This window comes from Rhineura floridana, chromosome 10 (assembly GCF_030035675.1).
Source record: "Rhineura floridana isolate rRhiFlo1 chromosome 10, rRhiFlo1.hap2, whole genome shotgun sequence".
NCBI lineage: Eukaryota > Metazoa > Chordata > Lepidosauria > Squamata > Rhineuridae > Rhineura > Rhineura floridana.
Window position 1 is genome coordinate 36,826,901 of NC_084489.1, and position 13,817 is coordinate 36,840,717.

The 13,817-nt window shown below is 42.0% G+C and overlaps 1 protein-coding gene across 3 annotated transcripts in view; it reads left to right on the top strand.

The window, feature by feature from the left end:
- The window catches only part of CPVL (carboxypeptidase vitellogenic like), a 93,215-nt gene that overhangs the window by 35,122 nt on the left and 44,276 nt on the right, over nt 1–13,817 (top strand). For all 3 annotated transcript variants that reach the window (XM_061586048.1, XM_061586047.1, XM_061586046.1), the window contains 4 exons: nt 4,116–4,238; nt 4,576–4,707; nt 6,146–6,244; nt 7,206–7,379. In XM_061586048.1, coding sequence (XP_061442032.1) covers nt 4,116–4,238; nt 4,576–4,707; nt 6,146–6,244; nt 7,206–7,379 — 528 coding nt within the window. The remainder of the gene's footprint in view (nt 1–4,115; nt 4,239–4,575; nt 4,708–6,145; nt 6,245–7,205; nt 7,380–13,817) is intronic.

Consider the following 13,817-nt stretch of genomic DNA (forward strand, 5'->3'; position numbering starts at 1 on the left):
ACAAAAATCTTCCTGTGGGTAATTTGCGCAGCTCTGTTTGAACTGTGGTTAGTGTCCATATCTTGGACAAAATAAATAATTTTGAGGGGTAATTTAAATTGGTAATAATAATAATAATAATAATAATAATAATAATAATAATAATAATAATAATAATAATAATTTAATTTAATTTATAAGCCGCCTATCTGGCCGATGGCCACTCTAGGCGACGTACAATTTAGTTGCAATAAATGCATCATAATAAAATACACATAAAATACATATAACAGTAAAACTATAAATAAAGAACAATAGCAGTTCAGAGTAATAGGCGGTTAGTCCTAAAAAATTAACCCTCCCCGGAAGTCCCGAAGGCCTGTCTGAAGAGCCAGGTCTTCAAGGCTTTGCGGAATACATTCAGGGAAGGGGCATGCCGAAGATCATACGGGAGGGAGTTCCAGAGAGTGGGGGCCGCCACTGAAAATGCCCTCTCCCTAGTCCCCACCAACCTAGCTGTTTTAGTTGGTGGGACTGAGAGAAGGCCCTGAGTGGCTGATCTTGTCGGGCGGCATAATTGGTGGTGCTGGAGGCGCTCCATCAGGTAAACTGGTCCGAAACCGTATAGGGATTTAAAGGTTAATACCAACACCTTGAATTGAGCCCGGAAAACAACAGCAAGCCAGTGAAGATCGAACAACACTGGGGTGATATGTTCCCGGCGGCGACAATTTGTGAGTAGTCCAGCCGCAGCATTTTGTATTAGTTGTAATTTCCGGACCGTTTTCAAGGGTAACCCCACGTAGAGCGCATTACAGTAGTCTAAACGAGAGGTGACCCAGGGCATGTACTACCAGTGGGAGCTGATAAACAGGGAGGTAGGGTTGCAGCCTACGTATAAGGTGTAATTGATACCAAGCTGCCCGGCTCACTGCCAAAATCTGAGCCTCCATGGACAGCTTGGAATCAAGCACAACCCCAAGGCTGCGGACCTGGTCCTTTAGGGGCAGTCTCACCCCGTTGAACATCAGGTCAACATTTCCCAACCTTCCCCTGTCTCCCATAAGCAGCACCTCAGTCTTATCAGGATTTAACTTCAACCTGTTCCTTCCCATCCATCCACTCACGGATTCCAGACACTTGGACATGGTCTCCACAGCCAACTCTGGTGAAGATTTAAACGAGAAATAGAGCTGAGTGTCGTCCGCATATTGGTGACACTGCAGCCCAAATCTCCTAATGATTGCCCCCAGCGGCTTCATATAGATATTAAATAGCATGGGAGAGAGGATAGAGCCCTATGCCCACCACAATCGAGAGGCCAAGGGTCTGAAACCTCCTCCCTGAATGCTACCTCTTGATGCCTATCGGAGAGAAAGGAATGGAACCACTGCAATACAGTGCCTCCCATTCCCAATCCCTCCAGGCGAGGGATAAAGTAAGGCAGCATGATAAAGTGCAGTCCCATTATGAATTAATTTTTGGAGGAAAAATTAGAGGAAATTTATTTGGATAAACTTTGGGGGGAAAGACTTTTAAAAAAAATGTTCTCCAGTTATGTTCATCATTCACATTCCAAGCTATGGGCAGTTCACTTGTTGCTATGCTTTATTTTGTCCTGCAAATAAAAGCTTGTGTGCAGACATATGGATGTTTTATAATTAGTAAAATAATGAGAGAGAATATGCATAAAACAGCCAGCAGGGGGAGCACAAATAACCTGGCATTCTAGAACAGTTCCTTGCAGATTAAAAAAAAAGGTTGTTACCTAGTGATATGTTTTCTTTTTTTCTTTTTGCATTTCCCAGCCCAAAAGCACATTTTCTGGTAGATAATTTCGGCCTCAGTTTTAATGTTTTTAAAAGTAAAGGCTTAGATATTTCTGTACAAGCTTCTTCCAGTTGGTTTTAGTACTGAAATTTATTTCAAAACATCTCTCTCTCCCACAAGAGAGAGGGTGGAGACCTTGTAAATAAAAGCTATCTGTTGCTAACTGTCTCTAACAACTTAAGCAGTGCAATACCTTATTTGATACTAACTGCTAACACATGTGACATTCTAGTCAAGAGATATTGCTTTCATTATAGCTTTGTTCTGTGGTTCTACTTTGTCTCTGAAGATGCAGATCCCATCTTGATTTATCTGGCAAAGAAATCATTGCTATTTATTTTTGCTAACAGAGATATTTGGATGGGAAAGAAATCTGCAGTGGGGAATGGGAGCAAGAGGGTCAGATTTCATTGCACATTTCGTCTCCGGAGACCAGAGATCCTATTGGTTTCACAACATAAAAGCCTCCTAAGAAACAAAAGATGAAAGAGGGCTGAAGCAAGCAGTTATAAAATAATGTGTGAGGGGTAATATGACAGCTCTTCATTGGGAGAAATTAAGAAAAAAGGTCTGATTGCATAAAGATGTTGATGGTATTTGTGGATGTTTCTTTGCATTTGTTTCTCTTGCATTATGTTATCTGGAACTTATTGTTGCCAGATCTTCTGCAGGGTACCTAAGTTCTGTGGATCACTGCAGTTTGAACTGGGTTACTAATCATGGAAGCACTAGCAGATAGATGGTTGTGCTTCTGTGGCAGGAAATAGAGTTGGGCTATGTAGGTTTTTAGAACCCTTGCAACTCATCTGATGAAGCACTTTTGCATTATCTTCTCCATCTGTTGTCCATCATGACCTGAGTGTTCATTTTCACTGAGATGGTCAGAGGTTTTCATTCTTTTCATCAATAAGTTTGGCGTGCCTCTTCCAACAGCTTCCTAGATTATTGTTCAGACGATTTATGATTACCTGCTAAATCTCTCCGTTTCTCTACTCCAAGAATGCTGGACTAGATGGGCCATTGGCCTAATTCACCTGGGTAGTAGTTCACTTATGTTCTTAACAGTTCCTTGTCTCCAAACTATGATTGGAAATCATGGTTCAGAAGTAATTCAGACAAGGAGGCAGCATACCAGCTTTTAGAATGTTTTTCATCCACCAAATAGAGCCTGGAAGAGTGCTGTGTCCAGTGTAACTGCAGATTTATGCTTAGGATCTGCCAGCACAATATTGTTTTTGTAGGGACACCTCTCCAGTGCTGCCATCTCTGTGAGCTGGTTAGATTTATATCCTAGATGTACTAAAATGCTTTGATTGCGAATGCAATTAATGTTATTAATTTAAACCTGTATGCTGATTAAAGAATTAAAAAAAATCCGTTTAGGTTGGAATCCAGTTGGTGCCCATGTGCTCACAGAATGTCTTTTGATCCAGTGGATGCCTGTGCTAACAGAAGGAGAGGGGAGATGATTAGTGCCCATTCCCTCTCTCTTTTGCAGCCTCCAGTACCCAAAAAACAGCTCTCGTGTGTTATTGTACTAAATTAGTTAAGCAGAGAGTAACAGCGGTCTGAAATGCGAGTGTGCCAGTGTGTGTGTGCGTTTACCTAAGAAAGCAGACTTTTACCCTGCATCAGGATCACTGAGACTTGAGACTTAGTAAAATAAGAAAAGCTACTTTATTTATAGAAATACATTGTAGATAGAAAGGCATACCTAGTTCTAACTAACTAACTAAGTTGGAGGCGTAATGCCCAGGTGTGGGAATTGACCTCATGGCTAGGAGAGAGAGAGCAGAGACAAAGGTGTCTTCTCTCTTCCGGACAGTCGGAGAAGAGAAGAGAGGGCAGAAGGAGGGGCAGATAAGCTTCCCTAAAGACATATCAGTAACAATGGAAGGAAGTCAGTCAGAGCATCACAGGTGAAGGTAAAAAAGCCTATCCATCTGGAGGACCCTAACTTTATCTCCCTTCTGGAACATAAACAAAAGCACAAAACAGGAGTTGCTCTTGCCCCACTTCCAACATAGAGAGTAGGGGATTCTCCAGAGCAGGATGAAAAGTAGTATGTGGGGTGAGCTGCAGGGAGAAGGAAGAATGGGTAAAAATCTCTCTCCTCCATTTTCGTTAGTGGGGAGGTGTCCTCTGGATCAAAATATGTTCTGTGAGCTCAAGAACACCAGTTGGATTGGTTATTAACACTATTAATAATGAATTCTTGCAAGTGCTTATAAAATACTTAAGGTGTAATTATACATAAAGGCTGATCATGCTACCTTTTGTCTGACTGTCGTCTTCGTTATCTGCAGTCCTATGCAGGAAAGTATGTGCCTGCCATTGGCTACTATATTCATACCCATAACCCTACAGCAAAGATAAAGATCAACTTTAAGGGTATTGCCATTGGAGATGGCCTCTGTGATCCTGAAATGGTAAGATTTTTGCATATTGTCTTTAACTTTTCAATTATTTTTTTATCAGAAGTGGACTGTGATTGTCAAATTGCAGGCTGAAAAAAGGAATAGTGCTCCAAGTGACTTCCTAATGGCACTAACACTTTAAATATTTTGCCACATGTTCTTAACATCAAATTAATAAATTAGCTGCCATTGCCACTGAAGTCTTATTACAGCCTTAGTGAACTATTTTAAATTTGGAAGCATGCTTTTTTAATCTTTGCTGAATGCACTGACTTTTTATAAAAGGGGCATTCTAGAAGATAAGAATAATCTTGACTAATGTTGTTCAGTTTCTGCATTCCCTTTACAGATGTTGGGTGGTTATGCACAACTCTTGTACCAAATTGGCTTGGTGGATGACAAGCAGAGGGAGTTTGTCCAGCAGCAGACTGATCTGGTAGCAATCTACATCCAGCAGAAGAAATGGAGAGAAGCCTTTGAAGTATGTATTAGAGGCCCACATGCTGGCCTTCAGCAATTAAAACCATCTGAAGAGAGTAAGAGGGTCAGAAGGAAACAGAATGGAAATTGCAAGCTCAGTGCTGGAAAAGGTGTCCATTTATATTGCAGCAGAAGGGCAAAAAAGGAGAACTAATGGGAAGAAAAATCTCTGTCCAATGTTTCTACAAACTTTTCCTTGGCCTCTTTTCAAAATTGAGTGCCATAGTGTATGTTTACATAGGCATTTCTTTCATGAATTGCTTTTGTTTTTCTATAAGTCAGTGCTTGTATGCCCTAAAGGTTTAGCTTAACCTCAGGAAATCAGAAAAGATGCAGTCTTGGAACTTGTAGCATATACTTGAACACATGCGTAAAACTTTCATATCCACAAATAATAGTTCCACTTTTTAACCCCACTGAAAAGGGGGAAAGGGGAAGCACATCACACACTGTTGGCTGGTGTTTGTTCTGAATTTGCAGTATACTTTGTTTCCAGAACAATGATGTCACAGAGCAATATTTGGATGTGCGCAGCAATAACCTGCTAATGTTACAATAATGCAGTGCATTTTACAGAATAGTTAGCTTAATTTTTAAAAGTAAAGGAATGGGAAACAATTCCTTCCTGAGTTCAAATATGGTAATTGGTAGTCTCCAAGAACATGACACAAATTCTTCCTTCTACTATTTCTTATTTATTTATTTATTACTGGCATTTGTTAGTCGCTTTTTTCAACAGTAGAACTCAAAGCGACTTACAACAAGAAAAAAACACAATAATTAAAATAACTTATAACAAGAGCAAACAATTGCAAAACATTTTCAAACAAAATAATACAACCGTAATAAAAAAATAGCAAATATGACAATACAAGAATTAATACCACACTATAAATATAATATAACATATAACTGAAGGCCACATTACACATCCAGTCAGTACTGCAAAAGTAGAAAAAGAATTAAAGCAGCTTCAACTTAGTCTCCATCAGCTGCCACCCTAGTTCTTCCCAGTGGCCCAGAGGGACGGTGGAGGGACGGCAGAGGCGCAGGACTCCTTTTGGTGTGGGGGTGCCGGCGGGGGTGGCAGTGCGGTGCTCTGCAGGGACTCCTCCTCAGATGGGGAGACCTTGAAGCCGGACAAAGCGAAAGGAGAGGGGGATGGAGTAGAGGAGGAAGAGACCGTGGGGTGGCTAGTCCAGGCCAGTTGAAAGGCAGGCAGGAGCCTGGGGGGCTGCTCGCCCAAGTCCACCAGAGGTGGGGCAGAGGCAGGCACCGGGAAGGGAGCTGGGGCGGCAGTGGGTTCTGGTACACTCTACAAAGCATCTCTTCGCTACTCCTGGCAAATTCAATTATATTGAACACTGAACTTTACAATTATTAACCCAGTAAACACTGGGCTTTCAACTGTATTCCTTTTCATGGTTCTTTCCCCTCAGGTGTTTGATGTTCTGTTGAATGGCGATCAAATTGAAACTCCCTCCTACTTTCAGAATTGGACAGGATGTAGCAACTACTACAACTTCATGGACTGCCAGGTAAATGTAATAAACTAAACATTCTGGAAATGTGCTTTTAAAGCTGTGGAAATAAACTTCATATTGATGCTATGGGCTACCACGCTATCAAAAGCAGTTAGAAATGATGGTAACAGTTATGCACTTTGGGGGACTGAACCCCCTCTTCCCTCATTCTCTTGTTTAAAACTCAGCAGGTGCTTAAGAGCTTTTGCCAGGTCAAGGGGTGGGTGGATAATTTTGCATCTCTTGCTGAGGTAACATTAGAAGGATTGGATCCACAGCATTTTGTGAGTATCACAGACTATTTACCTAGGATGTGTCTGTCTCTCCGTGATCCCTCCCTCTGCTTGCTTTAGCTTGGACAAGCCCAAAAGCTGGAGAAAAAGAGGAGGCTGTACTTTTTTTTCCTCTGTGAAGATTAGCTATATTGATGGCTATTGGTCTAATGGCTAAATAGTATTTCCATATTTAGAGGTAGCATACAATGTACTGAGGAAATACATCAGGGTAGTGCTGTTGCCTTCATGCTCTGGGAAATAGTGTACAATGAAGTAGTTTCCCTGGGCTAAAATTGGGTATTGTGTTGCCTGCATGGGATGTTGTTTAATGTAAATACACTCTGCCTAGTGCAGTGAAAGAATGAATGTGGCTGTGCAATTTCACCAGAAACAAGCCTCTTGCCTTTCTCTTCTGATCAATTACCAAGTGCCACCAGTTTTCATGACCTGCTGGGTTTTTCCCCTTATGAAACTAATAGGCTTGAACACTTTAAATTGCTTCATAATTTCAGACTTAAACATGAAACTGCAGGGGTTAGTTAACACGCTGCTCACTTATGGGGTGCTTTGCATGGTTGGGTGCAAAAACATAAAAAACATTAAAAATCCTGTGCAGCATAGATGAAAAACTAGGACGTATTATTTTATTGTGTTGATTTTATGCAGGCATTTTCTTCTTTATTTTTTTTTTTAAATAACAGGAACCTGCAGATCAGGAATACTATGGACAGCTGTTATCCTTTCCAGAAGTAAGGAAATCTATCCATGTTGGAAACCTGACCTTCCACAATGGCTCTGCAGTTGAGAAACATTTGCTTGAAGATGTAATGAAGACAATAAAGCCATGGCTGGCTATCCTAATGGACAACTACAGGGTAAGTAGATCAGCCTCTTGATTGTAAATTTGAGAACCTGTAGAACAGTTTTAATTCATTATTTTCATATATATACTTCCCAAGAACCAGAATAGTTTTAGCAATTCCGTGATAATGTTACAGCAATGTGTGACTTGAAGGAAATGAGCAAATTAACTTTGTATTTCAAATCTTCCCCATTATTGGAGAGGATTGCTTTGTGTTACAGCATATAAAGTGTCTGCTTTTTGCAGCATGCTTTCCTTTTTGGATCAGACATATCAAGAGGGCTAGTTTTCAAACCTCATGAAGTAAGTTTTCACTGGGGATTGGGATGCTTTGAGCTAATCTTACCTACAGTGCAACACTGCATCATAGAAACTTTATATGTGCTCAGGCATTTTCCTGTCCCATCACATTTGTTCAGCTTTACTCAGAAGGTCAGTTGTATTTTGTCATATTTATTTATAGAAGTATTTCTTTACGGTTGAATCATAAAAGATTAGGGTGGTGTACAACAATACAACATAAAATACCGTTAAAAACAATACAGATAAACATTAAAGCTAATAATATATAATTTTTAAAAGCTGCAAAGGCCTGTTGGCATAAAAAGATCTTCAAGAGAGACCAGAAAGCCAAAGGTAAGCATGTCTGCAAGTTCTTTGCTGGAAGAGTGTTCCACAGCATTGGACTGGCAATGCTAAATGCCTGACTTCTAGTTGAGGCCAGTTGGGCATCTGCAACACAGGGAGCAACCTAATAGCACTCCTCTGGATGATCTCAGTGATCGAGTTAGGATATAAGGGCTCAAGTAGTCCTTAAGGTATCCTGGTGCCAAGTTGTTCAGGGCTTTGTATATCAACACAAGAACCTTGAACCTGTCCCAGTAGCATATAGGCAGCGAGTGCAGATGTTTTCGAAAAAGCGTTACATGCTGCCAACCATATGCAGAGGCAGTGCCATAAAGAGAGAGGGAATCTTGTCACCTTTTGCTTTTATCAGTGATGTTCCAGGCATTCAGCTAGATTTATTGAGTAATAGGTCCAGATATGAGACCAGAAAAGTTGCTTCTTACATCCTGGCATAGTTTTGGTAAGCCATGTTGAATGTTGGAAAGGCAACATAGAAATGTTTTAAATAATAGAATACTCAACTATTTACTTTTTGTTTATTTCCATATACCACTGAAATTAATCTTAAACAATTTAAACTTGTTTGAAACTGTTGTTGTGTGGCTTCCCTCCAGAGAATCCTAGGAATTTGAAGTTTTGTGGGGTACTGAAACTTCTTTGTTGGAGATTTTTAATCCTTCACATAAATTTAATTCTCAGGATTCCATTAGATGGGGCCCACAATAGTTATGTAGATTTAAAACGGGTTTAAATTTGTAGTGCTCCCATATCCTTGGAAAATACTGAAGAGTATGCATACTGAAGCAGCTTTACATATTTTTGAGTTTGATGATGTTCCTAGTACAAAAGACAGGTACTGTTTTTCCTTAGTACACATCCCGTTTGAGAGCCAGTGTGGTGAAGTGATTGGAGTGTTGGACCTGGAAGACTAGGGTTCAAATCCCCACTTGGCCATAAAGCTCACTGGGTGACCTTGGTCCAGTCACTTCCTCTCAAGTCTAACCTACCTCGTGGTGTTTTTATGAGGATAAAATGGAGAGGGGAAGAAACCTGTACGACACCTTGAGCTCCTTGGAGGAAAGGTGGGATATAAAAGCAATAATAATAAATATGGCCAGGTCCAAATGTTACCATCACCTTGTGATGTCTGCCTTGTATGTCACATGTGGGTGGCATGTTGAGTCTTCTCCTTTCCATCTCAGGAATTCTGTGATGGTTTGGCATGCTATCCTACTTGCGTGATAAGTGTCAGGTTCTCCCTTGGGAGAAATTTTTCTGTCAAAGCACTGTGCAGTGACTAGAATGTCCCCTGCAAGATGAGGCTGTCATAACACTCATTTTGTCTGTGATTGTCTGTCAAAGTACGAGCAGGGAGACATTAGCTGGCTTGGGTAGAGCAGGTGTATTAGTTGAGGGCAGACACTATGGAAACAGAACACAAAGCTTCTGTTTCAATATGATCTGTGCCTGATGGATATGTTTCCACATTACAGTAAAAAGAAACACAATTCACCCCTGTCAAGTTCAACTACGGGGGGGGGAAGGGAAAACCACACATTGCTTAAAACATCTGTAGAGCAGACAACACACATGGCAACATTATACTTCACATCCCACACCAATGCTTAACAACATGGTAAATGTAACATTTTGGTGCAACCTATATTGGATGGGCAGGGAGGACCAGTCCAAGTTGGAGCACCCTGCTTTTGTATGTACTGAAAGTTAGGCTCTTTCAATGCATCCAGTCATGTCTCCTAAGGCAAAGGGGTATGGATGGGCCCTTCAGTGTCCTTGGTGTGAGGAGTTTATACAGGATAGAATTTTGCTATGGTGAAATGCCTGGTATTTTCTGGGAAGTGCTGAATATCCTCTTCATACTTCTGTTGGAATGAAGTGAGTACCGCTTGTACTCACATAAAAGAAACAAAAGACACTTCTATTGCTTCTCACTCAACCAAAGCCATATGGGAAATAATATTACTCATAATTCATTGTACAGGATTTGTGAAGGATATGGCATGGCATGTGATAGATGCTGGGGCCTACTGACCTTTTGAAAGAGTGTAATGACTTATAGATTAAGAGCAGCATGCTTGATGCTTAGAAATGCTATCAGGAGTGTTTCAGAAATTCTGCCCCAGGCTCTGTTTATAAAATTCCCATTACACATCCTATGTCTAGGTCAAACTGTTCGATATGGTGGGTTTTTTCCTTCCTGTAACAATTTAATAAAGAATTATACCAAGTAATATTGTATGGAAAATGCTGTGTTAATGCTATGCGTACATACATGGCCTAGTAGAAATCTGGCACCTCTGTCCTTGGTTGAGTGTCTTGTGATGATTAGTTTTGTCCAATTCTTTTGGTGTTTCTCAACGGGCTGTACCTCAGTGGCAGAACACATGCTTTAGGTGCTAAAGGTCCCCAGCATTTTCAGGTATGGCTAGAAAAAACTGCTGCCAGAAACTATGTAGAGCCTGCTGGTTAGTGTAGTGTTTTTCAATCTTGGCTCACCAGATGTTGTTGGATTACAACTCACATCATCCTTGACCAGTGGCTAAACTGGCTGGGGATGATGGGCATTGTAGTACAACAATGTCAGAGGACCCAAGGTTGAAGAACACTAGTGTAGGCAATACTGAGCTAGATGGACCCAATTAATTTTATTTACGGCATTTAAAGATCACCCTGCAGAAAAAAGGCTCCCAGAGCACCTTACAAAAATCAGTAATAAGATGGTCCCTGCCTTCAGGCATACAAACTAAAAAGACATGGGGAAAGCAAGCTTAGACACGTTTTTAAGTTCATATAACACACTTATGCAGTTCTGCGTATGCAGATCCTGGCTATCTAGAAGAACTGCAAGTTCCCAAAAGCACTCCTTCCCCACTCCCCAAGATCAGATCTGAGAGCAAAGAAGTTGACACAGTCCTGGTTGAGCCAGCAGGGCCTGCTACTGCCATAGTGATAGCAGCTTCCTATGTTCCTGCCTTTTGCACTTGTTCAATTGTTATAAGAGGCAAACAAATAAACAAATAAATAATAATGGTTTTGTAGTGCTTGTATGACTTTGAGGGCAGGAGATTCCTTTATACAGCGCATTAGTTTTTCTAGCTCAGTATTGTTTACATTGACTGGCAGTGGCTCTTTCAGGCAGATCTTTCTCCAGCCCTGCCCGGAGAAGACAAGGATTGAACCCGAGACCTTTTGCATGCAAAACAGATGTTCTGCCTCTGAGCTACAGCCTTTCAGGATTTTGTAGAATCACAAAGCTATGATTTGGCAAATGATAATCTAGCCTGGCAGTGGGAAACACAGGAGAGAGTAGGTCACCAAGTGCAAATGTAGCTGTGATGACATTGGCTTTGTTTTCAGAGAAAAATCACACTTCATTGTTCCAAATTAACTTAGTAACCATTTTTGTTCAGTTCAGTTTCCAAAAAGATACAAAGTACCATCTCTCAAGTAATAGATTTGTCTTGTAGTTTTACAGTATTATTGTCAGCTGCCTTGAGAAGGAATCCATCATGAAAGTTCACTTAAAAATACTTGAAAAAATAAGTACTATCAATGCATAAATAAGGCTTTTGAGGGTTCATTACAAGGTTTGATTTGACTAGCCATCTCTTGCTGCAAGGCTATTTAAAAATTTGTTAGGGATAACACAGGAGTCCTAAAGGATTTCTAAAATTGAACAGAGGAAGCAGGTTTCTAATTTGCCTTAACTAATATGAAGGAAACTAATTTAGGCATGATCAATTTGACTTCTTCTCATAAATTGCAGCATGCAATCTTAAAAGTTCTTAATTACATTTACTAGTTTTGCTTCTGGGTTTTTTTATAGTGATGAGAAAAATAATATTTATAATACTTCCCTGATTCTTAACCATGACCTAGACTGTATTTGTTTCCAGGAGATAAGGATGCAAACCTAAGGTTGGGATGGGTTATTAGGTTTAATCTGTTGTAAAAGATGGAAAGGGCTGGTCAAGATAAACCTGACTGGTTTTGCCTTATTGCATTTATGTGGTTTGCATGGGGAAGAGACACCTTTTTTTGTTCCATTTTGATCTTTGGGAGTCAGGTTTTATTTTTGTATACATGATAATTTTCAATAACCTTTCACTGAGAAGAAGGAATATCTGAGACTTGCCAGAGTTGCCTTGTTATTGTAGTTGTGGTGGTTCTTGGATTCTGGGACTCTTGAACCAGGACCTCTGTTTTTAGAGACTGAGATATAGTTTAGTGAGCTATTTGGGACTGTGTATGCTCAAGTCTTGGAATTCTCTTCAGAAGAGTAGTGGAAAATACAGTAGGGATGTTCAACTCTGTTTACCATCAAAAGAGGGGTAAATGCCAAAAAGGGACCAGGACAGACAGTATAACGTCCAAGAGAGTGAGGCCTAGTATAAATAACCAGGAGCCCTGTCTTCTGCCCTTTTCCCTGGTCGGCAAAGTAATACCTGCTTTCTGCTGTACCTCAGAATTCAGCTTTTGCATGTAGATTTGGATTCAGTTGTCCGTAGGCCTGGTAGGGGTTCAGTATGAAATATTAATCTCTAGCTGTTATTGACCAAAGCAGATTTTATTTGCCCTTAATACTATAATTAATCTTCCTCCATTTCTACCTTTCTACTCAAAATCTCATTTTTAAATAGTTACAATATTTACTGTGATCCAGAACATAGGAGCTGTCTTCTACAGAGTCAGACCATTGATCCATCTAGCTCAGTATTATCTACACTGATGGCAGCAACTATCTAGTGTTTCAGACAGGGGACATGTCCAGTTATATCTGGAGATGCCAGAGATTGAACCTGGAGCAGTGGTGTACCTAGTGTATTTGACACCTGGAACGGATCATTTTTTAACACCCCCCTCCTCTATACGACAAAATTATTTTCAGTAATCATGAAATGAAACGAATAATAATAATGGCCCCAGCTCCTCCCCCCGGGCCAGATGTGACACAGAAGTAGACTGCCACTGGCTGTGGGGGCTCCACAGAAGCCAAGCGGGAGGCCCTCACCGTATCTGCTGGTACTGGTAGGCTGCAGTGGCTGCAGGAGGAGCCCTTTGAGGAGCGGCTGCAAGCAGGCGAGGCTAGGGGTGTGCTGGGGAAACGCTGATGAGGGCAGGGCGGTGAGTGGTGGCCGCGCCATCGAGGTTGCCCCGCTTGCTTGCGGGGAGCGTGAAAGAGCCTTGCAGCTGGATTAGGCCAGCGGCACCACCTAGCCTGCCCTGCTGTTGTCTCATGGCCAACCAGATGCCCACAGGGATGCTTGCAAGCAGAGCCGGGGAGCAGCACAATGGGCCTCTCATCTGGCAGCCAGGGCACTGCTGAGCAGACAGGCGGGCAAGCAGCAAACAAGTCCGGCTGCCAAAGCACCTTCCTGGTCGGTGGGAGGGGCCTGGCACATTCCTGCTCTCCCTGCCCTGGCATGGAGCCTGGTGCTCGCCATGCTCTACTGGCCTGAGGGCTGCCTCTCTTGGGGCAGGCAGGGAAGGGGAGAAGGAAGCGGAGGAGGAGGGCGACAGTGAGCGCTGCCACTGGGCAGCCGACAGAGGGAGTGCAGAGCTGCGCTTGGTGAGGGGCGCCATGGAGGAGCTTCTGGTGCAGCCCTGCAGGTGTGGGATGTGAGCTGCACCACTGACCCCCTTCCTCGTAGCCAGCCAGCCAGCCATAGGGCCGCCGTGGAGGCGTTCCCACCTCTGCCGCTGAAAAGAGCCGCTGGAGCCCCGAGGGAGCCGCTCTGTTGTTTGCCGTTACCCCCTTATTGCCTACACCCAGGATGGACAGCTCCCACCACTCCGCTCTTGG